The sequence below is a fragment of the Prionailurus bengalensis genome, chromosome E1 (assembly GCF_016509475.1).
Source record: "Prionailurus bengalensis isolate Pbe53 chromosome E1, Fcat_Pben_1.1_paternal_pri, whole genome shotgun sequence".
Taxonomy (NCBI): domain Eukaryota; kingdom Metazoa; phylum Chordata; class Mammalia; order Carnivora; family Felidae; genus Prionailurus; species Prionailurus bengalensis.
The window spans coordinates 55111000-55138329 of NC_057347.1; the positions used below are offsets into that span (position 1 = coordinate 55111000).

The 27330-nt window shown below is 43.0% G+C and overlaps 1 protein-coding gene across 1 annotated transcript in view; it reads right to left on the reverse strand.

Annotated features, from left to right (window-relative positions):
• Positions 1–27330, reverse strand: part of GRB2 (growth factor receptor bound protein 2) — a 72149-nt gene that overhangs the window by 9991 nt on the left and 34828 nt on the right. Inside the window, exon 3 of the mRNA XM_043585260.1 lies at positions 3051–3148. Within this exon, the coding sequence (XP_043441195.1) occupies positions 3051–3148 (98 nt within the window). The remainder of the gene's footprint in view (positions 1–3050; positions 3149–27330) is intronic.

The window sequence follows — 27330 nt, forward strand, 5'->3', positions numbered from 1 at the left end:
GTTAGGCCGTACTCCATTTGAAACTTCCCTCCTCCTAACAAAAACTAAAGGCAGGGGGACAGGAAGGAGGGAGGGGAGAGGGAAGGGGGGCTTAATCCCCTGTGCTCTCCCACAGCTATGGGAGCGACGTGGACACTGTACCTATGGATGACCAGTCAGAGCAGTCCTGGAACAGAATACGTGTCCATGAGGCCAACTGCTGCAAAGACCCATGGCCACAGTCTGTTCAGCAATATGGTTTCCTTGTTCTGAGCCTGCAGTGGAGAAGCACTGCCCGCATTTCAGCCAGAGGCTGCAAAGACCACCACCACGGAGGCTGTCCTGGATGCTTCCCGATAGATTATTATTCCAGAGTTCTTTAGGGTACTTGAAAGAGGACAAGGCAGGATAGGGACTCTTCCTCGAGGGCTAAGCCATCAACTGCGCAATGGGGCAGTAACTCGTACTTTCTGAGGAAGGAGGCATTTCTTGTGTTTTCCCAACAGTTGGATTCGAAACGCCTACATTACCTCCAACAATTTGAAGAAAAACAAGGATTTAGAGCCACTGGCATTTTATTTAATATAAAAGTTGCAGTATGATATTCTGCTGAATTCCCTTTCAGCACAGAAATATGGAAATGAAAAGGAACTGAAGTTTACTTTGTTATGACTGGATTGAGTGCAGGAGCCAGCAAATTAAAATTATGGCCCTCGGCCCAAATATGCCCAGTTTTTATACGGCCCACAATCTAAGACTTTGACAAATTTTTAAAGGGTTATTAAAAAAAAATTCGAAATATGTGACATGGCAGATATCGCAAATAGTTCTCAAAGTCTACAATATTTATCATTTGGTCCTTTACACAGAGTTTAGCCAACCTTTGATCTATTTTGAGGATAACTGAAAGAACAGATGTGTACAGACTACCTGGCTTATACGGACCGAGGGAGCTCCCACTGTGTGATCTAAGGAGTCCCCCCCACTCCCGGTAACCACTACCCAACTGCTTTTCCCCATGGAGTGCATCCCATGATGCTGTCCATGGAAAGTTCACACAGCCCCCAAAGCAAATACTGACACTAAATGGTTACAAGGATGCAAAGCTGTCCTTAGCATACTTTCCAGGACATCTGTACTAGTCTTGTGTTCATCTTCTGGAGTTTTTTGGTCGTTACCATTTGTGCCTATGTTTTAGTGACCCGGGCATGGCTGTTCGTAAACCCCTGATCTAATGTTATGGGGACTTCAAATAAGGAGTATTAGCAATCCACTGACAGGGGTCCAGGAATCTCTTCCACAGACACCTTTGGAAGTATTTTTTTTTTTTTAATGCCTACTCAAAAAAAAAAAAAAAAAAAAAAAAAATAGCATTTAGCTCTTATTTGAGACAGAGACAGAGAGAGGAAGTGCACATGTGGAAGGGCCAGAGAGGGAGAGAGAGAAGTGAGGTTCACCTGGGGCTTGTGTTTTTACCCAGAGCAGGGCACAAGCTCACCCGATGTGGGACTCAGACTCACCAACTGTGAGATCATGACCTGAGCCAAAGTCAGATGCTTAAAGACTGGGCCACCCAGGCGCCCAGCATTTGGCTTGTACTTGACTGCCAGTGGTGGTCACCTCTGAAAGGGGTATGTGTGTAGAGAGAAACTCATGTACTGCTCTGCTCTACAGTTTCCTACAATGTCTTTTATAATGAGAACTAAATTCATAAGTTACTGAAATTATAGCAGTGAAATAAAAATAGCTTCCCTAATTTCTAGGATAAAGAGAAATGAACTAGATGATCTTAAGGGCCCCTTTGGGCTCTGTGACACCGAGCCGGGTGTGTGATTACATGGGGTTAAGATCTTCGCTCTGGTGCTTGGGAGAGGAAAGAAATGACGGCCACCCATGAGAGCAGTGACAGTGAAGGAGAGGGACAGTTGGGCTGCTATTCGAGGTGGGTCAAGTCATCTAAAGGGCTTCTTATCGTTTTGCGTTAACTGAAGTAGACACAACTGACTCCTCCTTCGTGTCTCAATGGCACGCTAGTCTGAGCACGAAGCCTCAATTCCCACCGATGTACAAGGAATGGAAGAGACTGCTTCCGAGGGAGGAGCAGGGCCAGTGAAGGAGATGGTGGGTGAGGGTGGGAAGGCTGTGGTCTGTATGGGCTCCCAGGGTCCCACCATGTCACCTACCAGTACAAACTGGGTGGGGGAGGGGAGGTTCCTAGGGAGAAAAAGAGAAAAAAATTCACTGCTCTCAAGAGCCTGGAGTAGGGAGATTATTTTGTTTTCTCTAACGCGGGAACACTAAGTGGTAGGCAAGGGTAGTGATTAAAATAAGCATTTTCTGAAAACCTATTATACTGCCAAGCATTGTGCTCTGGGGATACAAAGATTATTAAGATAAAGTTCTATAGGGTAATCAAATGTATCAACAAGACCCTGTGGTAAGTACCCTTTCTAAAACTCAAAACAGGGGCGCCTGGGTGGCGCAGTCGGTTAAGCGTCCGACTTCAGCCAGGTCACGATCTCGCGGTCTGTGAGTTCGAGCCCTGCGTCGGGCTCTGGGCTGATGGCTCAGAGCCTGGAGCCTGTTTCCGATTCTGTGTCTCCCTCTCTCTCTGCCCCTCCCCTGTTCATGCTCTGTCTCTCTCTGTCCCAAAAATAAATAAACGTTGAAAAAAATTTAAAACTCAAAACATGTAGAATTATGAAACACTTCTGGCCCCAGGGGTTTTGTGAAAAAGAATCCTGGAGTGGCATTACTGTTGTTTTATTATTTGAAGATCAGACAGTATCAATCCAAAATGTGTACTATTATTATGTAATAGTATATAAACTACTGTTTCAAAAATGAAACAATTGCTTCATTAAAGAGAACCAGCAACTATTATCAGTCTAAAACATACTACTATTGAGTATTATCATTACATACTATTAACATGCAAAATCAACATGCTTTGTTAATTTTCTGGGAAGATAAAAAATACGACTATTATCTCTAGGATCTCAATTTTAAAAACATTCTTTGAAATAAGCAGATGGGTCTGACCCTTGGAAGACTAGCAGAGCCCAACTTACGGATGTGGTTTCATTTCTATGTAATTCTTGGGAATGAAGCCATCTTTCCCGTTGAGCTCTGCCTTGTACCAGTTCTGATCACATTCTTCATTTAAAACCTGAAAAGAAAGAAAACAAGGGGGAAAAAAAAATCAATCATTTCCTTTTCTTTTTTTTTTTTCCTCCTTATCATTCTTAAAAAGGCAGCCACTAAGACAATGAATTTTGCCATTTAGGTTTGTTTGTATAAGGTGTTATTTGAAGTATGATCAGTTACATGGATGTAAAACTTCACATAAATTTAGAAAACCAACGTTATTGCCACCTCTTATATATTCTAGTTAAAAAGAAAAAGAAACGGTCTCTGAAAATGAGAGTCTGGGGCCCCCAAACATCTAGCACTAACCCCTAGATGAGGATGGGAGAATGACAGGGGAAAGTACCAGCTTGGGAAAGGAGATTCTGGACAACAGCAGGCATTGATGCTGGAGAATGAAGGGAGCCCTACAGGGATGCTCTCTAGGAAAGCAGGCAGAACAGCCGAATGGAGAAGCAGCAGCAAAGAACTTCAAGACTTCTCTAGAACCCATCTCCAGAATCACAGATCCAATCCCAGGTCAGCCACCAAACAGGTGAGTCATGTACGTACATCCTTGTGTCCTCATACATGAACCGTTCTTTAATGAAAAAGCACAGCAAATCCTACTTCACTCACCCTCAAGGCCACAATGCGTTTGAGTTAGAAAATGCTGGAAGCACACCACCCAGCCCAATTCAGGGGGAAGATCCAGAGCCCATAAAACCGAAACACGGCATTCTCTAGACTGAAAACATCCTCTACAAACGTGACATGACTACCCAAGGTTATGAGCTAGTGAATCACACATTGATTTTCAGATCCCAAACTGTTCCTTGAGAGTTTACATGGATAGGCTGGACCATGATACTGCATGACAGTATAAGGAGCAGAAGAGAACAGATAGAGTATAAAAGCCACCTCTGAATTCTAGATTTCTAACAAAAGGTAAAGAGCAGAAGGCATTTTAATGACTTAAAAGAGAAAATAGAAACATGAACCCAACTCCAAAATGCTGAACACAAGAAAAGGTAGATGGACCAGCAGAGTGGCAGTCAGTCTATACTATACAACAAAGTTCTGTAAAGAAATTTTTTTTAATTAAAAAAATTAAAAAAAATGTTTTTTAAAGTTTATTTTTTCTTTAAGTGATCTCTATATCCAATGTGGGGTTTTAGCTCGTAACTGCAAAATCAAAAGTCACGTGCTCTTTTAAAAAAAAAATTTTTTTTAACATTTATTTTTGAGACAGAGACAGAGCATGAATGGGGGAGGGTCAGAGAGAGAGGGAGACACAGAATGTGAAACAGGCTCCAGGCTCTCAGCTGTCAGCACAGAGCCCGATGCGGGGCTCGAACTCACGGACCGTGAGATCATGATCTGAGCTGAAGTCGGCCGCCCAACCGACTGAGCCACCCAGGCGCCCCAAGAAAGCTGGTAAAATTCTTTACAAAATGATTTATTCAAGGGGTGCCTGGGTGGCTCAGTCGGTTGAACGTCCGACTCTTGATTTCAGCTCAGGTCACGATCCCAGGGTTGTAGGAGTGAACCCCGTGTTAAGGCTCTGTGCTGAACTCGGAGCCTGCTTTAAGATATTCTCATTCTTATTCCCTCTGTCTCCTCTCTCACTCCCTCTGCTGCTCTCTCGCACTCCTTCTCTAAAAATAAAATAAATCTTAAAAAAAAAAAAAAAGATTCTCTCTCTGCCCCCTCCCCTGCTCGTGCATGCTCTAAAAAATAAAAATAAAAACCACAACCAAAACACCAAATGATTTATTCAAGATGCTGAACGATGCTGTACTCATTATCAAATTAGAACTTAGACTGCTCAGAGTGCATGATGTGTAGGTACAGATGGTCCCTGACCTATAACGGTTTGACTTATAAATTTTTGGCATTATGATGGTGTGAAAGTGACACATTCAGGAAAAAACTGTACTTCAAATTTTGAATTGTGATAGTTTCTTGGGCTAGCAATACATGGTCCTATTCTCTTTTGTGATGTGCAGCAGCTGAAGCTCCCAGTCAGCCATGCAATCCTGAGGGTCACTAATTAATGCACTGACAGCCATTCTGTACCCATTCGGCCACTCTGGTTTTCAAGTTTTGTTTTTGTTTTTATTTAAGTAATCTCTACACCCCACGTGTGACTCGAACTCAACAACCCTGAGATCAAGAGTAGCACGTTCTTCTGAATGAGCCAGCCAGACACACCCAGCCATTGTTTCTTTCAGTACAGTTTGCAATAAATGATGTGAAACGATCTGCACTTTATTATGGAAATAGGCTTTGTGTTACATGATTTTGCCCAAGTAGAGGTTAGTGTTCGAGCACAATGAAAGTAGTCTGGATGAAGCTATGATGTTTTCGTAGGTGAGGGGTATATTAAAGGCATTTTTGATCTGTGATAATTGTAAGTTGAGGAAGACGGGACTGACATTCCAAAGTAAGACCCAACTTTAGACAGGTCAGCTACCCAACAAACAGCCAAGCTGCATCAGCAACAGCTCTAAGCAAATTCACTCCTGAACAGAAGTTACAACCTGAGGCGTTCTACAGTCCTGGTGCTGATCTGTGACGCTCGCCAGCCTCTGGCCCTAGGTGTCAGAGAGTTTCAGCGGGCAGGCTAAGAGGGCAAATCCCGCAAGAGTTAATGAATGAATAGCTCTAAAAAACCAGCTACTGGTAAATCCCAGCAGTTTCAGCGATGAAAACTTTTGATTACTGTTTTCCCTTTTAAACCAATCATTAAGTTTTATTAAATACTGCAACGTTACAAACCAATACATGTAAAATACATTCATAATTTTGAAATCTGCATTTTAAAGACAATGAACTGTGGCAGCAGCCAGCAGTTATTCTGTTGCTAGACCGTCACACAGCCCATACTGAGGATAAGTGTTCCCAAGGTGCTCCCTGCCATGATAGCGCTGGCATCCCTGAACAGTGAGGTCACTCTACCAGTGTCACCCAAGATGCAGTGACCTCGGGTGGAAGCCCATAACGTGCCGGTGTCACAGAAGATTCAACAGCATGAGGGTGAAGGAGTGATTTCAGAAGTTGCTTAAGGGAGCGTCTGGGTGCCTCAGTGGATTAAATGTCCAACTGACTCTTGATTTCAGCTCAGGTCATGATCTCACAGTTTATGAGATCGAGCCCCATATGGGGCTCTGCGCTGACAGCGTGGAGCCTGGCTGGGATTCTCTCTCTCCCGCCCTCTCTGCCCTTACCCTGCTCACATGTGCACTCTCTCTTACTCAAAATAAACACACACACACACACACACACACACACACACACACACACACACACACACACATGGCAGTATTCTGTTATCTACCAAAAAGAAGAGCTTATAGAAAAATGTGGCCCAGTAATTACCTAATTAATAATAACAATAACATCAGTAATAAACCTGTAGGCCTATGAACAAGAGTTTTTCAAAATGTCTTTAAAATTCCTGAAATGATGCATTCTCTACCTTAAAGATTTCTTGGAAAAAGAGGAGAATCAGGCTGACAAGGAGGGGGCTCTGGCCCATTTGGGCATCAAAACAGAATAAGGTAATCTGCCAGAAAAGGACCAGTTTTAATTTGTGACCAATAACCTCGCAGAAGAGGATAACTATGTTACACACCAGTTCATATAGCTGCACATTCTTATCACCTTTACTAAGGGCAACCCCCCTGAAGAATGCTCCCCCCTAACAAAAGAATTTATGGGACAACTCTCAGACTTGGCAGCAATTTAGAACTACGGTTTTTTCTGCAAAATAAAATTATTACTTGGTGTTTAGTATGATTTTCTCCCCAGGAAGGCAGGGAAATATGGAATTGATGCACTTAGATTATTTTTAATGTATGTGAATAGTTAAAATTTTTGGTTTTCTGGAACATTCTATCACCTTGAATATCACTTTACCAGAAAGTCAAAATGTTGCTGTGCGTGCCTCTAAACTTCTCTACTCTAGAACTTAGAAGACTGGTTTCGCTGGAGGCACAGCTCAGGAGAAACAGTGTATCTGCCAGCCTGGGCCACCCTGGGAGGCACGGACCAGGTCTTCCCGCCCAGCGGCTTCACTGGTACCTCAGCACGACACGACACGCAAGCCTGCAGCTGGGATGATGGAACACATATTTACAAATTAAGTTTTATTCACACATCTAAATGCTTAAAACAGCAAAGGACACAAAATAACTGAGTGAGTCCACAGTGGAGCAGACAAGGGGACCAGAACCATATGGGGAGGAGTCTGCACCTGTAAAGACTGGGTTTAACTTCCTAAGGATTTACACGAACACTCACATCCTTCGCTAGAAATTTAAAAAGCCTGATCAGAGTTCTGAGAATGAGGAAGCGCCCCTCTCACCATTCGCCACGATGGAAGGCAAGTGCATTCACTCGTTCCCTCTTAAAGAAAATAGATGGTGGAGTTCAACAACCAAATCTTCAGTCTTGAACATTCCAAGGAATATTTTCAGCTTTTACCTCACAGCTGCAGGTTCTATTAACTCTCATAATCCCTCAGATTATGACTCTGTAGCCACACAAAACACTCTAGTTTAACAGAAGCAAACTGATCAAGAGAGGAGATTACAAAAGGAGGAAGTGACAAGTTTCAGTGACTTTTCTTCTTCTTTTTCTTCTTTTTTTGGCAAAAAGACTGAAAATAATGTCAGAACCAAATCAGAAAGACACCTAAAAGATGAGGAATGATGTGAGGTTTATACGGGACACCTAAAACCATTCCAGTCCATGGAAGGGGACATATCAGGGGCTTTCGAGGTGTCATTAATGTTCTGTTTCTTGACTGTATGCTGGCTACCTGGGTATGTTTGGTTTGTGAGAATTCACTCAACTGGGTACCTAGGACACATGAACTTTTCTATATGCATGTCATACTTCAACTAAAAGAAATACTCGGTGTCTGACTGGCTCACTCAGTACAGCATGGGAGACTCTTGACACTGGGGTAATCGGATTGAGCCCCATGTGGTGGGTAGAGTTCACTTAATTAAGAAAAAATAGTTAGAAATCTTTCAGTCAAGAGAACAGGGTCCTATTCTGGTCCAATTCACACATCAGAAAATCACACCAGGGCTTCCTCATACACTTTGGGCACAAACTTCTCACCCCCAAAATACACAGGGAAGCAGAAAACAACACAGCGAGACTCCAGAAACCCCCACAATCGTAGCTTACTATCACTACTCTATGAAAAAAATTTTCTCAGAAATACAGCTTTCTTCACCATGTGGTTCTACTTTTCTCCATTATGTGATTTTGATACTATTCATTGCTGCCCTCACCCCCAATCGGACACCATTCTTAAAGCAATGCAAATTTCCATTTATACCAAGTCAAAGCTTTCCAAGTGGAAGGAGGAGGTGGAGGGATGGGGAGGGAGGGCAAAGGGAAAGGGAGGTCAGGTCAAAAATTTCAGTCTCAGGCCTCTTAGGATCCACCTGATCTGGATTCAAGGGGCTGAACACACGAGTTCAAATTCCAGTCTCACCAGTGAACTATGTGGTCTTGGGCAAACGACCTGTTCTCTAATTTTGGTTTCCCCACCTATAAAGTGGTGGTAATACCTACACCTCCCGGGGTTACTGAGGTGATTCATGAGAAAATGTGATAAACAGTGTAGCAATCAGTACAGAGCTACATTTCAGCTGCCTTAGTGGACAAATTTCACAACAGTTAACTCTGCCTTACACATGAGCAGCATCAGATCATAGAAAATGTGGCAATCCTGGGGGGACTGAATTTTATCTCTACTAAATTTCATGTAATGCTGTTCGTGGGCACCAGCAGGACACATATTAACAGAGCGCAGGGATTGTTTTATTCTGAAAACACACAAATACAAGACTCTGGGCTTACTTCAAAAAAGATTTTAAATGCGGAGTTCAAGGGTTACAATAACAGCTAATTCTTTTCCCCCATCTCTTCTATACCAATATTGGAAGACAAGAACTGTACTCAATTTTCTATACAAATTATGGAAAAAGGTATCTTTTAGGAAAATGATAGATAAGTATTTTGTTTATAGACTGCTAGTTTAGATTGTAATTTGAAATATGGGGCTATTCTCCTGCCTGAACATATTCAGTTTTTTGTAAATAAACAAAAAACATGATTTTTAAAAAATAGGTATGTAGTGCAGTTATGGAACAGTAGGCCAATCCAGAGTTGTATCAATTCACAGAGCAACTTGTGTAAGAGCACTTGTGCATGAACGATAGGAACAATTGCATATTTAGGCTCTTACACATAAGGCCCCCAAAATACCACTTTGATATGATCCTTGCATCATGGAAATTCAACAAAAGCCAGTGAGTTTCCTCTGCTCTTCAAAGGTCAATCAATGCTACAGGAACAATACTAAAAAACTGCCATGATGTGAAGACAGATTTCAAGAATCTGGTCATCATATTAACCTGAAGTTCTTAGAAAAGGGAGAACACACACACGTACAATGCACATACACGCTTTTAAAAGGCTTGAACCCCTAAAAAATTTGACAGGGTCCTGGCTAGGGTAACTGCATTGGGACAGCCACTTAAAAATCAGTTGTGTTCAGGGGCTCCTGGGTGGCTCAGTCGGTTAAGTGTCCAACTTTGGCTCAGGTCACGATCTCCTGGTTCATGGGTTTGAGCCCCATGTGGGGCTCTGTGCTGACAGCTCAGAGCCTGCACCCTGCTTCAGGTTCTGTCTCTGGCTCTCTCTGCCCCTCCCCCTCTTGTGCTCTGTCTCTAAAATAAACGTTAAAAAAGAATTTTGTTTTTAAATCAGTTGTCTTCAGCTGTCTGTTGAGTATTTTATTGGAAACTCCTAGAATGCTCTTCAACTTTAGACTCCCTTTGCATGGACTACGGATTCGCTCTCAGACTTGCACTGATTCACTGCTAACACTTGAGATAAGTGCTTTGCAATCACCGCTCCGTCTGTTACGTGTTTTGTCAATGTGAAAAACATCTCAGTTAGGCTGGCTGCTCTACTGTGTGCCAAATCACGAAAAACACCCACACTGTAGATAAGCTATTCAGCTTTTAATGATGAGATGACCAACTTAAAGGCAGTTTAATAATTAAGGTTCCTGGTCCCACAGAAACCTTCAATTGTTTACCCAAGCACACGGAGAGCAACAGCCACCAGGTCAGTCTCCAGGCTGAAGGACTACAGCTCCTTCAACACTTGCTGGGGAACCTATGGCCCAGTCAAGACACTTGACAGGCAGTCGGCCTTTAAAGGCCAGAAAGTTGTGGGGCGCCTGGGTGGCGCAGTCGGTTAAGCGTCCGACTTCAGCCAGGTCACGATCTCACGGTCCGTGAGTTCGAGCCCCGCGTCGGGCTCTGGGCTGATGGCTCGGAGCCTGGAGCCTGTTTCCAATTCTGTGTCTCCCTCTCTCTCTGCCCCACCCCCGTTCATGCTCTGTCTCTCTCTGTCCCAAAAATAAATAAATGTTGAAAAAGAAAATTAAAAAAAAAATAAAAATAAAAAAATAAAGACCAGAAAGTTGAGAAAAACGAAATGCATTTATGAAGTTTTGTGTGTAAACATCAAACTATACCGTTTTATTTATTAAATGGTTGAAAGAGGGGTCCTTGTCTGCCTCAGTCAGCAGAGTCTGCAACTCTGGATCTCAGGGTCATGAGTTCAAGCCCTACATGGGGCGTAGAGCTTACTTAAAAATAAATAAATGGTTTAAAGAAACCCTATTCAGGGGCGCCTGGGTGTCTCAGTGAAGCATCTGACGTCCATCGGGTCAGGTCATGATCTCACATTTTGTGAGTTCGAGCCCAGTGTCGGGCTTGCTGCTGTCACTGCAGAGCCTGCTTCGAATCCTCTATCCCCCTTTCTCTCTGCCCCCCTCCGACTCTAGTGTGCGCTCTCTCTCTCTCTCTCTCTCCCCCTCTCTCTCTCAAAAATAAACATTAAAAAAAAGGCCTATTCATTAAAAAAAGTATTCACATAAAGATACCAAGAGAAGAGGTATTTTACCTTATGGTGAGGACCTCTCTCAGCAAAAGTATAACATCTGTGCCAAGAAAAGCTTTTTTTAGTTCTCTTTGAGAAGGGTATTTCTAGAAGATTCATTTCTTTGGGGATCCAGGAGTCTGAAATCTTTGACTTTTTTATGTTATTTTCTTTTAAGAGAGGATTGCATTTATCAAAGTAAAGAAATCCAATGGGCATTTGTTAGTTGAGCCTACCGTCTGACCACTAGGGACACATGGTGAAAGGGGCTCCGTTTTGCCCTTTAAACAATTGAGAGAGAAAGAGGAAGGGAGGGAAGGAGGAAAAAAACACTCAAACTCCCAAATTTTCCACTGGTAAAAATCATTCATCGCTTTTACACTGCCATTTGAATATGAACCAGTTGTACCCCAGAAATAGTATCTTCTTCCCTGTTGCTCAAGCTCGATTTCTGTACCCTCTCTAAACAGCTGCTACCAACGGAGATCAGTTTGAAAGGGGAACAGTGGTGAATCAGGAGGCTGAGGAGTACCAAATGCCCAAGCATTAAAGCTGCCTTAGTTTGACCTCAATGTATTGAATGCTCCAAATCAGTTGAAACACCACTGTTTTTCTCTTTAAAATGTACTGAGTAGCCTTCCACAGATTCAAGTTATCCTTGGTTTGGCATTCCAGTTTTCATAACTTGGCCATCACCCACTTAACTGCCTTCCTACCCACTTAGTTCTCTAAATGAACCCTTCAGTTCAGTCAAGCAAGTCAACTCATCAACCTCTAAACACACCGTACTTCCCTTTGGTTAGACTGTTCTCTTCCTTATCTATTTGATAAGCTCTAAAGATTCAGTTCAGAGCTTACAACCACCTTGGTCAACTTTTCTCTGTTTTACTTTTATAGTAGTCCATGGAGGATCATGCTCAACAGTAACATAATCGCTTATAACATCTTATCTACCACTATACTTTGTACTGTGTTCGGGTGTGCTTTGGCCCTCTCCTAAAATAAACTGCAAATACCCTGAAGCTGGCTCTGTGCCCAATTCTCCATCTGTGGTCCTCATAGTGCTCAGAATGGTGTCTAGCATATTTTGAGGAACTGACTTGTATATGGGGGCTGTGTTATAAGTAACGCATACCATAACCCAGAGCTAGCTGGTCTAAGGAGCAGCACAGATGATACACCACCGTCAAATTCCTTGATGAAAAACAACAGCCTCTTAAACAGACCCTAGTAAGAAGTCTGACCATCACAAGTTTGTTTCTCCAAGGAGGGACAGGCAAAGTAAAGCAAGTAATAGAATCATCAGGCAGTCAGTCTTGCCGCCCTACTTGGGCACCACTGCCCAAAGACTTCCACGTGAAGATCTCAAAGGGGGTATGCTAAATCCTTTCCACAGGACTATCTGCTGTTACTTTCCCCAAGATAAAAAGATATAAGGCAGGTATATGGGAATGGGTGGGTAGGGAGGAGAAATTTCAGTATGGAATGGAGAAAAGGAGTGATGACTGGATGGAACAGGGATAGAGGAAGAGTAGCTGCTACACTGTCCAGACTAATACCTTTCAGCAAGGGAGCACTTCCTGAAATGCTGACATGCCTGCTTCAGTCTGCATGTCTGACTTGTGACAGATTTTTGCAGGGTATTGTTTTATAGCTACAACCCTTCCAGAAAAATTTTTACACAAGACAGTCCAGAAGACCTCGGACCTAACTATTCTTCCGCTGAATGGCAGCTAGATTGATGTGGAGAGAAAAATGATTAGACACACACACACACACACACTGATTATATTAAGAGTTCATGCATTTTTTTTAAATGTTAAGACTTCCTTTATGTTTATATATATAAGAAAATGAACAATCAAGAAGGCTAACCAAATTATATTTCTCTTTCTCTGAGCAACAGTTAAGTACTCAAAAAACAAATCAGACACTTTCTTCAACTCCTTAAGGTTCAGTTGTCATTAAAAGCTGCTTGTGACATTTCAACAAAACAGGAAGGTAGTTCACACTTTACGTGCTATTACTCCACCCAGATAAACCTGGAGGCAGTGAAACCTAAGTGCACAGGCAATACCCCAAAATAAACTCTTTCTACCAAAAGGGTACCAAGAGTTTCCACTCAAAATAATTGTCTTTTGTGTTCTGTGATTCATGGAAGTTGTATTACATTGGTGTAGATGACTGCTCAACAGAAAAGTAAAATGCTCTCAGAACGTCAGAATTTCAACGGCAGGGTGTTGGGAGAGATGGGGGAGGGAGAGGGACAGTGATAAATACCAGAGAGTTTCAAGAGAGAAAATTTTGCGCATTTGAAAAGTTCAGCAATGATGGTCTGCTCTAGGCAGGTACAATGCACAGGAGTGCCAGGCCGTGAGCTAGGGGAGCGAAGGAGACAGTGCATACCCCTCCCCAGGAGCTCGGAGTTTGGTAACTGCTAGTGCAACACGGGGAGACAGACGCCGGGAGAGGAGGTAGTAAGGGGTACTACCTACAGCAAGGACCAACTCAACAGAAAATATGAGTTCCCAACACTGAAGAGAAAGACCCAAGTCCAGTTTAGGAGACACAGGAAAACTTCCTGGATCGAGTGTGAACTAGGTTATACTCTCTGCATCTTTACTTCTCCTCAGCCCATGCAGAACTGTGAGTGGAAGGAACACACTTCCCAACTTGCTGTCAAACAAACGGGGGATGGATTATTCTCTTGGCCACACTTGGCTGCCGTTAACTAAAAATGACAGGTTAAGTTTCCTTAAGTTGAAAGTAAAACCTTACTGGCCGTACCAGAACTTCCCAACCGGAAATAACCAAAATAATCTCTAACTATAACTAATTATTTAACAATAATATATTTGTAAAAGATACTGTCTTGGGTCACCTGGGTGGCTCAGTCGGTTAAGCATCCGGCTCTTGACTTTGGCTCAGGCCATGATCTCATGTGATGAGCTGTGCTGAGAGCAGAGCCCTCTCTCTCTCTCCACCCCCCCCCCCCCCAGTGCACATGCACCCCCCTCCCCCAAATAAATAACAATAACAACAACAACAAGAAAGATACTGTCTTTTCCATATTGTTTACTGACAACAGAACGTTTTCAATTTTAGGTCAATTTCTACAACCCTCCCCTCCCTCAAAGAACCAAACAAAATAAAAAACAAAGCCAGCCAAGCCAGAGCAGCAGGAGTTACTGTTTTCTGAGGATGAGCAAACCTGCGCCCATTCACCAATTCCAGTGTCTAAGACGTACTGGCTCCTCACTGCTTCAGTGTCATAAACACAACAGGGACAGGCGCTACCAAGAGACTCCCCTGCCTCCAAAAAACTAATGACAATAGAGTTTATTAAATTTCAATTAAGGCTTTACTGATTCAAGATGTGAACTAAGATCTATTGATTTACATTGCTACCTGAGAGCTACCTCAGAAAATGTAACTGAAAGAAAAACAAAACAAAACACAAAAACACCAAAACCAATAGTCACTGAGCTACTTACCGACAGCCACATAAGGATCTAGGTCTCTTAAAAACTCAAGGCCAGGGGTCCTTACACCTAGCATGTTAACATTCTGAGCTAAAAAAGCCAGTTGCAAATGCATTTCCACTTCCAAAGCAGTGAATCTGGCTCTAAATCAGACCAGTGTGTAACACAAGACAGACACAGAGGTACTGGATAGAGTGGGGAGTCCCTACTCCCCACTCCCATGGTGGAGGTGAGTGCAGGAAGTCAGGCAGGTAATTACAATAGTAAGGTGAAAATGTGGATTACTGCTAAGTATAATCTGAGGGAGGAAACAAACACAGGAACTATCTAGTCTGCCATTAGGGGAGGTGATCCGAGTGGCATTTGGTGGGGGAGAGCCAAAGGGTCTTTCTGCAGATGCTGTGGGCAGAGAGCTACTGTGTGCAAATCAGGGAATGAGAAGTGGTAGCTAGGGATGACAATAAGGTACTGAAAAGTGACACTTTGCTGGCTGCATTGTGCAGGGAAGACAGGTGGCAAGACAGGTGATGACACTATAGTTGTGGGGACCCATGACACAGGCAAGGGCAGCGCAGTAGAGGGAAGAAGTCATATTCAAGACATTTTTTGGAGGTGGAATCAAAAGGGCTTGGTAATGAAACTTTTCTTTTTAATGTTTATTTTTAAGACAGAGAGAGGGAGGGAGGGAGGAGGGAGAGAGGCAAGGAGGAAAAGGAGAGGGGGAGAGAACATGAACGAGCAGGGGAGGAGCAGAGAAAAAGGAAGACAGAATCCTAAGCAAGCTCCAGGCTCTGAGCTGTCAGCACAGAGCCTGACACAGGGATCCAACTCACAAATTGTGAGATCACGACCTGAACTGAAGTTGGTCGCTTAACTGACTGAGCCACCCAGGTTCCCCAAAAGCCTTGGTATTTAGATGTGGTTCAGTGGTGTCTCGGCCACTGATTTTTTTCTGAAAAGCATTTTAGAAAAACACCTATGTGGAACTGCTGGGCAAGTTTCTTTTAAAGACACCATGAGTAAAAATAATAATTTTATTTTCTCTTTAAGTTTTTATTTATTTATTTTGAGAGACAGAGAAAGTGCAAGTCGGGGAGGGGCAGAGAGAGGGGGAGAATCTCAAACAGGCTCGGCACTGTTTTCAAGAGCCCGATGCGGGGCTCGAACTCATTAACTTTAAGATCATGACCTGAGCCAAAATCAAGAGTCAGTCGCTTAACTGAGCACCCAGGTGCCCAAGAATAATTTTAAAAGGTAGATGGTACCCCTGTACTGGTACCTTCCACCTGCCTCTCCAGATCCAGCTGACACCCTTCTCTGTCTTATCATCCCTGGACCTGTGTGGACCCCATCAACAGGCTCCTCTACAGGCTCTCACGCTCTCAGTGGTCTCTTGCAATTTGGGGGTTTCTGTGGACAATCTTGAACCCTCAACTGTGGTCTTAGCCCCTCTGACACAATCTTTTTCTCCCCCAGGTAACTGGTAACTTCCCTCACTTCCTTTGCCCCACTCTCTGCAGGCCTCTGATGGCAACCCGGTTCCTTGCTCTGACATGGCACTATCCCCTGTGGTTCCCAGAGAAGCCCTGTCTACACCTTGTAAACAGTCTCATTATTAAAGTCTCCTCAAGAGGCGCCTGGGTGGCTCGGCTGAGTGTCCAACTCGATTTTGGCTCATGTCATGATCCCAGGGTTGTGGGATCGAGCCCCCACGTCGGGCTCTGTGCTGAGTGTGGAGCCCGCTTGGGATTTTCTCTCTCTCACTCTGCCTCTCTCCCTGCTCATGAACTAAAATTAAAAAATTAATAATAAATGAAGTCTCCTCCAATTAGCTGGATTAAGGGTGTCATGTGTTTCCTCCCAGGATTGTGATTGAAATTACTCTCAAGATCAGTTGTATGTATCCTTTGGAACTCATTAAAAAGATATTTTGTTATACAGAGTGATATTTGTTGTGTGGCAAAAAGAATACAAGTATCCAATTTCTACCAACTAACCTGGGAGTAGAAAATTATAAAAGAGGCTTGCTTTATGAGGACCTTATTCTTAAGCAGCCAAATGATTGTTCTATTTACTATTCAAATAGTTCTTGGGAACTTTTGAGAAAGAGGGTGAAGGTATGAAAATCCAGAGCCTGTTACCTGGTCATTACTAGATGGTCATAATAATTGACAGTAGCTGTCCACTTTGAATTGCACTTTAGTGAATGTTTGTGTGTCCTAATTACACTGAACGCATTATGCTAGGAAGCTAAAATGGGGAAAAAAAAAAAAAAAAAAAGACAGACATGGTCCTTGCCCTCAGAAACAATTATGAACTAAGGGAGCTGTATATGTAAATAATGAGGGAGTAAGTAAAATGTGGGACAAGGGAAATTGCGGAGTTTGAATTGAATATGGAACCCACAGCTATCGGTTTCCAAATCAGTCGCATGGCTGATGTATAAAATTCAGTTCCTGTCTGGGAACTATAAAAAGGACAACTTCAAAGAGTCCAGGAATAGAGCAAGAACCTCAAGGTACAGCAACTCAGTATGGCAGAGGATATGGTAAACAAACGAATCTCCCCTCTTATATTTAGAAGAAGGGGCCACTGTTATCTTATCACATTTTGCCTGTGACCCTCTGCCAGGTTACGAGTTATCCTCCGGTGATGAAGCGGTCACGCGTCTAAACGACAAACGGTAATTACAGACACCGGATAGCTGGATGTGGCTCCATCAGGCAGAGTCACCTCTTACAGGCAACCACTCTGGCGGTGCGCTACTCCACCAACAGGCAGGTCGAGCTGTCCTCTCCGCTGCTGCCTCCACTTGGCGAAAGGGCCAAAGAGTCCTAAAGCCCAGAAATCTTCAAGGACTTCAAGGATTTCATGCAGGCGTGCCTGGGATAACCAGATCAAGTGGCTCACTCCAAGTCTTCTGTTTCTGTCACTCATTTGACAGACCACCCTTTATCTCCCCTCCCTGTGGATGATCATGTTGGCAAAGATGAAAAAGTTACCGGTTGGAGTAGGAAAAAAGGTGTTATGGTTTTATGAAAAGGAACCTGGCCATACGTATCAAAGATCTGAATTTTCATACCTAGTAACCCAGTAATACCATTCTTAGGGTCCTATCCTAATAAAATCATCAGGGAGCAGACAAGCATGCAGCGAGTGCCCACTTTGAGTCAGACGCTGTGCCAGGGACGCAACAAAGAACGGATCCTTACTTGCAAGGAACAGACAGTGGGGAAGGCAAGGGAATCATAACTTCAGGTAGGATAAATTACAGGATGAAAAGTTTAGGGCACTTTGTAGGAGAGCACATCTCAGGGAGAAATGATCTAATCCTGCGCAGAGATGAGTGTCAAGGAAAGCTCCTGTGGGCAGTAACACTTCAACCGAAACCTAAGCACGAGGAGGTCTTAGCTAGGCTGGGGGTGGGGTGAAGACACAGGGAAGAGCGAGGAAGGGATATTCTAAGCAGAGGGAAGAGTATGAGTGGAGGTTCCTGGGGGTTAGCCTAGAATTCAGACACTGAATCCCAGGGAGGATGTCCAAAGCAGAGGTGCTGGAGGTCACGGAGAGAGACCCGGGCAGGCCTTCAGAGAGAACGACTCTGGCTTTTGTGGGGACAAAACTAGCAGCAGGAAGAAGCTACTGCAGTAAGCCAGGCAGGAGGAGATGGAAATTTAGAGTAGGGTAGGGGGATTTTGACGGTTTTGAAAAGCTCTAAAATAAATATTTGAAAGTCCATACACATTATTTTAAGAATGTACTCCTCCACGCGCAAAATCCCCGTTTGCAGGGATAGGGAACACAGTACAGTATAAGGTGTGATAGAAAACTTGGCGTCCTATCATGGGCTTCTCAGGGTGACCTAATTTAAAAGCTAAAGTATTGGGGCGCCTGGGTGGCGCAGTCGGTTAAGCGTCCGACTTCAGCCAGGTCACGATCTCGCGGTCCGTGAGTTCGAGCCCCGCGTCAGGCTCTGGGCTGATGGCTCGGAGCCTGGAGCCTGTTTCCGATTCTGTGTCTCCCTCTCTCTCTGCCCCTCCCCCGTTCATGCTCTGTCTCTCTCTGTCCCAAAAATAAATAAACGTTGAAAAAAAAAATTAAATTAAAAAAAAAAAAAGAAAAAAAAAAGCTAAAGTATTTTCCACCATAAGTTAAAAAAAAAAAAGAAAATCTATAAAACGGTAAAAGGGATAATCCCTCAGTTCTTTGAGAACATTGGTCATATTTTAATTGCTATACAATTAAAAATAGACAAAACTGACATTACTTTCTCAGACAACCAATTCAAACAGGTATAACGTGAAGACAAACTTTAGAATCTATGAAAATACTCCATTTTAACGAGTACACCCTGACCCATGCTTAGTCACTTACTTACTAAGCTTTCTCTAACTTCCAGAAGTGACATTACAAGTCTTAAAAGACCTCAAATTGGACATTTTCGTGAAGAAAACGGACACGAGAGCCCAGGATGGGACAACTTTCTCTAAGCACCTCTAATGCAACTGAAGACAAACGGCCGCCGTTAACAGACAGGCTAAACTGACTACCCCTCCTTTTGCTGATGGAGCACAGGCCTCCCTCTCTAGTAATTAACTAGCTCTGTGGCCTCTTTCAGGCACCTGCACCGCCAGAAAGAGCAGGCTGGCAGGGAGGGCTGGGGGGCGGTGCCACTGGGGCACGACCAAGCTGCTGCTGGGGACCATCAGAGATGACAAGCCCAGCCTTGCTCTCCTGTTAGTTTTCTTTCTCTAAGCACCTACACACTGTTCCGTGTGGAAAATCATCATTTTCGTCCCACGGAAATGTCACAACCTGCAGAGAATACAGGGACTGAGGACTAAATAATAGGATGTATTAATGCGAACGATGGCTTCGTCAGACCCTCAATTCCAGACTACAAGAACAACTTCCTGCTTGTACGTGGCATTTAAAGCGGGAAACTTGTGTGCCCCCAACCCCCCGATTCTGGCCTAGCCACAGAACCAACTGAGGGCAGAACTAATCCGTGCTGCCTGGAAATGCAAGAGGGAAGCAGCCATATGGGATTCCCTCCCTTGTCAACAATAACAAGTAATTTCCCCCCAAATGACCTGACATATTGCCATCAACTCAGGTATGACTCCTGTTTGCAGCTGCAGGATACTATGGTTAGGCCTTTATAACCACCCCCCCCCCCCCGCCACTCCATGCAGTAAAAGGGTTTTAATGTCACAAATGGTTGCACACAACAGACCTGTAGCGATTAAGCTGTCAAATCTGAACTGACTAGAACCAAAATGCTATGTTCTACAGTTGAATTTTCATTGTCAAGGTCACAGTTTGCACCTCTGGGAGAAAAAGTTAAGCTAGTTAAAAAAAAAAAAATTACAGTTCCTTTACTGGGTGGCCTTCTGCTTTTCCTAGAGTTCAAGTGGGCCTTAAAACAATTTTTTTTTTCTGGCTTCATTTCACTTTTAAGTTATTACAACTTTTCAAGAATGCTATAAAATATCTGGGATACCCACTCCCCTCTTCAACAGGCCTATCATTCTGGGGTTTTCCTCCAATACCTTTCTCAGCTGGATGTATCGATTTCTAGATTTCATGTCTTCCCCATTCTTGGTTTTAACTGTAGTGCGCTCTAAGTACTCTTACAAGAAAGGGTGCTTGGGAAGTAAACCTTTTGAGTCCTGGCATGCCTGAAAATGCCTTGATTCTATGCTTCTACCTGAAGCCCTGTCCGACTAGGCACAGAACTCCACAGAATTCTCGGCTGAACAGCACTTCCCCTCAGAACGTGAAGGACACTGTTTTTTCCGTATTTGGAGCTGTTCATGCGGAGTTTATTTACTGGCAGTCTGATTATCAGTTCTTTATACAGACTTGTTTCTTCTAGATGCTCTTGGAACTTTTTCTTTTTCACTGCCACTTTGAAATTTCACAACAATGTATCCGAGTGTGGATCTGGTTTTTTTCAGCATGCTGGGTGCTTGGTGGGTAGGCCCTTCCATCTGAAAATTCACATCTATCAGCTATGAGAAGTTCCTTCTTTTTTTAAAAATTCGATCATGTCTTTCCTTCCATTTGCACCATTCTCCTTCTGAATCTTTAACCGTGTGTCAGTTATCAGACCTTATGAAAACCCACAAGGGGGCTCTCATTACATTCACCCTTTCCCAGAGGACTCTCACCTCCTAAGTCTCAACAGTGAGACTCTCATCACATTGTGACCTCCCTTTAAATTACAGATCCTGTTCACTGTTCTTTGTATCTTCCTTCCCAGCAGATGACCTTCCTTCCTACTTCACTGACAAAACAGAAGCTAAAAGAAGACACCTTATTAAGCTCCTGCCACACCTATACAGTTATCTGTATCTATAGTCTTATCCTGGGGCGCTTGGTTGGCTCAGTCAGTTAAGCGTCCGACTTCAGGATCTGGTGGTTCGTGAGTTCGAGCCCCGTGTCGGGCTCTGGGCTAACAGCTCGGAGCCTGGAGCCCGCTTCAGATTCTGTGTCTCCCTGTCTGCCCCTCCGCTGCTTGCACTCTGTCTCTCGCATTGTCTCAAAAATAAACAAACATTATAGTCTTATCCTCTGCCTCCTATTATTCTTGCCCATGCTAGTACTTCTGTGCCACATCTCTCGTCTCTTCGGACGCTCATCCAGTAATATTCGTTTCTTTCTGTACCACCAATTTTTTTCTGTCTCTACTGGATCTCTGCTATCAGTAAATACAAATGCCGTTATTTCTCCCCTCTTTGGGACTGGGGTAAAAACAGATTTCTTTTGATTCGACTACCTCCTATCTTTCCTTCCCTTTACATCAAAACTCTCCGGAATAGTTGTCTCTATTCCCAATTTCTTTTCTCCTGTTCCCTCCCCCACCCCCAACATTAGATTTTCAAAGTTTTCTTTTTTTTCCTTAATTCTCAAGTTAGTTAACATACAGTGTAGTCTTGGCTTCAGGAGTAGAATCCAGTGATTCATCATTTAATGTATAGCACCCAGTGCTCATCCCATCAAGTGCCCTCCTTAAAGCTCATCACCCATTTTTCCTATCCCCACCCCCTCTTAAAAAAAAAAAATCACGTATTTATCTTGAGAGGGCGGAGGAGAGGCAAAGAGAGAGAGGGGGAGAGCTAGAATCCCAAGCAGGCTGTGCCACACTATCAGTGCAGAGCCAGAGCCATGTGCAGGGCATGGGGCTTGATCCCATGAACTGTAGGATCATGACCTAAGGTGAGATCAAGAGTCGTACAGTTAACCGAATGAGCCACCCAGGTGTCCCTATTAAAGTTTTCAAACGTAGAACAAAGTTAAAATAATTTTACAAAGAACACACATTTACCTACCCACCTAATTTATATCATTAACAATATGTGTTTTACGGGGCGCCTGGGTGGCTCAGTCAGTTAAGCATTCAACTTCATCTAAAGTCATGATCTCACGGTTCGTGGATTCTAGCCCTGCGTCAGGCTCTGCTGACAGCTCAGAGCCTGGGTCCTGCTTCACATTCTGTCTCGCACTCTCTGTGCCTCTCCCCCACCTGCACTCCATTCTGTCTCTCAAAAATGAATGTTAAAAAAATTAAAAACAATATGTGCTTTATCACATATTGATCCATCAATACATTCTTCCACTATCTATCCTGTTTTCTGATACTTTTCAAAGTTGCAGACAGACATCAGTACACTTTCTCCTAAATACGTCCGCACACAATTACTGACTACATTTAAGTACCAGTTCGCAGTGTTTTCTTTTGGTGTAAAGTTTACATAATCACTGCCACTCCCTAGCAAGTTTCCTCATGCCCCTTTCCCCGGGCCCACCCTTCTCTCTGAACCCACTCCAAGCCTCCATTTGCTCTCACTACTCCACTCTAACTATCCAGAGAGGTCACTGATGATCTCCTATTGCTGAATCCAAAGGTCAGTTCCCCATCCCTATCTGACCTGGGTTATGAGCAGCACATAACTGGGGTAACCACTTCCTTTACCTTGAGATACTTCCTTGGCCTTCAGGACGTGACACTTGCTAGGTTCTCTTTCTATCCAACTGGCCACTCTGGTTCAATCTCTTTTGCTAGCTTTTTTTCCTTTTCATTAACTTTTAAATGTTATAGCCATCCCTAACCTACTTTCTGCTCTATCTGCACTCACTGCCTTAATTTTCTCATCCTGTCTCATGGCTTTTACATATCCCAAATCAGAACGTTCTCTTCACTTCTACTGCTATCACTCTATCATTCCAACTGGCATTACCTCTGCTTGGTTATTACAGTGACTTCTTAACCGGTCCTGTTGACTTTTGTTCTGCCCCCTTTCAGAATGTTGTCAATTCTGCAAACCAGAGTAACATTGGTAAAATGTAAACCAGCTCAGTCAGTGGAGGAATCCAGGCAAACATGACAACTAAGGGTAATGTGGACCTGGAAGGGGCTCTGGGACACAAAAAGGACATTAGGGGAAAAAAAAAAAAAAAAAAACTAAGGAAATCTAAATAAAGTGTGGACTTCAGTTAATAATGTGACAATATTCGTTCACTAATCGTAGGAAAAAAAATACACCATACTACCGTAAGATATTAGTTCTAGAGGAGATTTGGTGTAAGGTGTACTTGAGCTTTTGTACAATTTTTAGTAAATCTAAAACGTGCTGAAAATAGTTTTTTTTTTTTTTTTTAAGCTAGACTGTCATTCTGTTTAAGATACTTCAGTGGTTTCCCATTCCTCTAAGGTCCGGTCCTCCCTAGCTGTGTGTTCACATCTTAAGCTGAGACAATACAAAAGCCTCCTCTGGAAGTGGGTGAGGCTGGACAACATAAGCCTTCGCTTCAGAAGGAGTGAGCAGAGGTGTAGCTAGGACTCTTTGTTAGGAAGACTGGCTGAGTACCATTTCCAATGCACGAGAGTTTTCGGAGACAATTTAGCAAAAGCGGCATTGTCTGTTTTTCTCAATGACAGTTCTACCTTTGTTGATAAATCCTCTCATCACATTGTGACCTCCCTTTAAATTACAGATCCTGTTCACTGTTCTTTGTATCTTCTACTGAACACTCAATAAGCACTGAAAGGGAACGGGGAATGAGTGTGTCCACAGATGAACAAGGAAGAAAGGCTACCACACAGCTTAAATTGGGATTAAAAACCAGCAACACAGCAATGTAGGAAACACTTGGTCAAATATATTAGAGCTTCAAATTCTCATCAAAATGTTGAATGTAAGGACTTTTCCCCTACCAATGTAGGTAAAATCTAATTTGGAATCATTCATCTTAACAGGTCTATGACCACATTCTTAGTTTAAATATTTACTTACTTCTAAAAAGCTATAGGCAGGGAATCTGATAACTCAAGTGAAAAGCTGGGGATTAAGTTCAGGGAGCTGGCCTTTAACTGGCAGAGCAAACACTACCAATCATTTGGTACAAGCTCCCAGTGCTTCCAGACTGCTATCAAGGGCACAGCTCCTCCCTATCAGGCCCCTGCCTGGCTCTCCAGTCTTGGCGGCTGTTACTTCCTGCCTTGAGCTCCAAGTTCCAACAAATACTAAAGCTACTGCAAGTGCTTCCCAACTGCCAGGATGTTTTATGATTTTCAGACTTGGTATATGCTGTTTCCTCTACTTAAAATGGCAAACTCAAGGCTCAACTTCAGAATCACTTCCTCTTTGCTACCGCTGATCTTTGCATTATCTCAGCTCTACCATCATACAGTCTCCATGTATTTTAACGATCTGTCTTCTCTACTAGACTGCGCTACTTGTGGGCAGGTCCCTCAACTATAAATCTTGGTATCCCTCAAGGGCACTCAGTGACGGTTTGATGGTTTGTCTTACAAGGAAAAACCTAAAACCTTTGTTGGAGAAACAGTATGCTACAGAAATATTCTAGTTCTTTCTCTCTTAAAAGAAATGACAAACTATCTCCCAAATGTAAATGAGAAAATGTGATTATTGCATAATGAATTTTTATGGCTGGTTTTCTTTTTACTCATAATAAGCAAATGCTTCAATAGCTTAAGTCTCAAAAATATGGTTTCAACAGATTGCAGGCATTTAGTGTGTGCATGTGTCTCTGTCTCTCTCCCCCACCTCGTTCATGCGCACTCTTCCCCCACCCCCATCTTCCACCCACCCACATCTTAAAAAGACAATTCTGGACAACAGGGACTGGTTTTCTATGTGTTTGGAATAATTCCTGGTAATTGTAAGCCCTTCACACATAAAAATCAAAGGACCAGATGGGCTTTTAGGAGATCTTCCAATCCATTTTCCTATTATAAAGCCTAGTAAATGAAGTCACAAATATGGACAAAGTAATTGTCCTATTTTAGGAGGCTTCCACAGAACTATCCTTAGGAATCCACACAAATGTAATCACTGCCAATGCAATGTAGGTCTCAATCAGCATTAGCTCACACACAGCCCTCACCATTACCACGTGTGTCCGCCCGGTAAGGAATGGTGTTACAGAAAAGAAAGGTGCAGCGGAGCCAGAAGAACCAGAGCCAGTGGCATCCATGCTGTCCCTCCCTCTAACCTTGCTCCAGTCCCTTGACTCGTCTGGGCCTCACACAAATCCCTCATAAAATAAGAGTGCTGGACTGGAGCTGCACAATGCTAGTGGTCACTGCTGCCTTTTTTTTTTTTTTTTTTTTTTAACTTTTTAACGTTATATTGTGTGTCTGTTACATAACCTTTCTATGTATATGAAAAACAACTCTTCCCAGAGAGGGTATTTTTATTTTATAGATGAACAAAGCAGGGCTCAAAGAGGTTCACTGACCACAAACACAGTTAATAAACAATGAAACTGCCTCTCAAATTTACATCTCTCTTGTTCTACATTTTGCTCATCCGTCTCCTGGAAAAGGGGGGGAAACCCAAAACTACACAGTGGCAAAGATACAAATAAGTGTTTTCCTTTAGGCAGTGTAAGGGCAGAAAAATAGGTCAGGACAGTGTACTATGCCATGGGAAGGGATAGGGAAATAGAAGAAAAATGGGCCGAAACACTTGGCTCTTTTAAAATATTATAAATATATTATTTCTTTATCAGTCGCTTCACTTATTAGGAAATACCATCTTACTAGTCGCACAGATCTACCTGCAAAATACTACCTCCTGAATGAAGGTAGAGGTTAATACCTCAAACACGGCGAGGAACCATCCTCAATATCATAGTTGGAGGAGGGCAGGGAGAGAGCGCAGAACAAGAAACTCCTCACCAAATTGGAACACAAAAAATTCCCAATTTAGTAGTTTTTACCATCCCTGAAAACATTAGGACGTCATGAGCAAAATGTATTATGCCAATTAAAACGTCTGTTGCTAACTGAACAATTCCATTCATACAGATCATTAGTATCGTAAATCATAATGTTGGAAATATTTTAGGACTCATGTTTTCCCACTCTTGGTATTTTTTTCTGATTTTCTCATGTTTAAACCAACCTCAAAGTTCCTTGATGTAAGTGAACTATACAAATCAACTTTTTTGAATCCTTACATATACAGTGTTAGAATCACATAAGTCCTCAAACCACCCATAGGCATTCTGGAAACACTTCAGATTATTCAGAGTTTATCACCTCAGACCAGTTTTAGAGATGAGAAAAATAAAGAAGGTGCATTAACACCCTCACAGACAGACACAGGGACTCAGAGCATGACAGGCACTGGAATGGGGTAGCCCAGTGACCCACAGCCTTAAAAAAAAAAAAAAATCACCCCCCCCATGAAACTTTTGTTACCAAAAATATACTATGTATCTATTTATGTAATATATGCGTAAAAAGAGTAAGATTTTTTTCATCCTCCAACCACCAAATTTCACCCCGAGGGAAGAAGTCATCCCTGATGAGAATGCAGGATCCAGCTCATTTCCTCCACTAAATTACTCAGAATGCAGACACGTCAGCAAGTATTAACAATTTGGGAGCCAGCAGATATTTTTTAATACGTTGATTTTTTTAAGCAATAAGCAATACATACAGGTACTGAGTAATTTTCACTTTATTTCTGTTCCTAGTATTTTAAATTGCTGGATGAAGAAAAACAGAAATAAAAGTTCTGTCTGTTGTAAAGTTTATCCTCTGGCCCCATTAGGTGCATGGGGCTTTGTCTTGCCTTTAAAAATTCTAAAACTATACATGCTCCCACTCACAGTATCATGCTTTTGCATTCAAAATCCAGCCAGCCTGCCTCTGCTCCTGTGTGGGCATCTGAGCACAATGGTGTGTGGGCCAACCTTAAAAAGGGCAGAACAGCCCCCCACCTCCAGCCAAGATCACCCAATTACTAATGTGACAGATACACACAGCCAAATAAAGCACTACAGTTAAAAGCTAAAGGCTTCCTCATCTTTGAGTATAAGAAGGAAGAAGAGTGGGGCGCCTGGGTGGCTCAGTCAGTTGAGCGTCTGACTTTGGCTCAGGTCATGATCTCACGGTTCGTGGGTTCGAGCCCTGCGTTGGGCTCTGTGCTGGCAGCTCAGAGCCTGGAGCCTGCTTTGGATTCTGTGTCTCCCTCTCTCTCTGCCCCTCCCCCATTCATGCCCTGTCTGTCTGTCTCACAAATAAATAAACATTAAAAATTTCTGGGAAAAAAAAAAAAAGAAGGAAGAATAGTAAGTCTAAAGGATAGACAGGGAAAAAAAAATGAGAATCGTTCGAATTGGGTCATTTGAAGAAGGAAGGAACAAATGAAAACAGAGGTGCCCAGCTGAGGGCTTGCTCCGGACACCATACTTTGTAAATCTACTCCTGTCACAAAGTATGTAT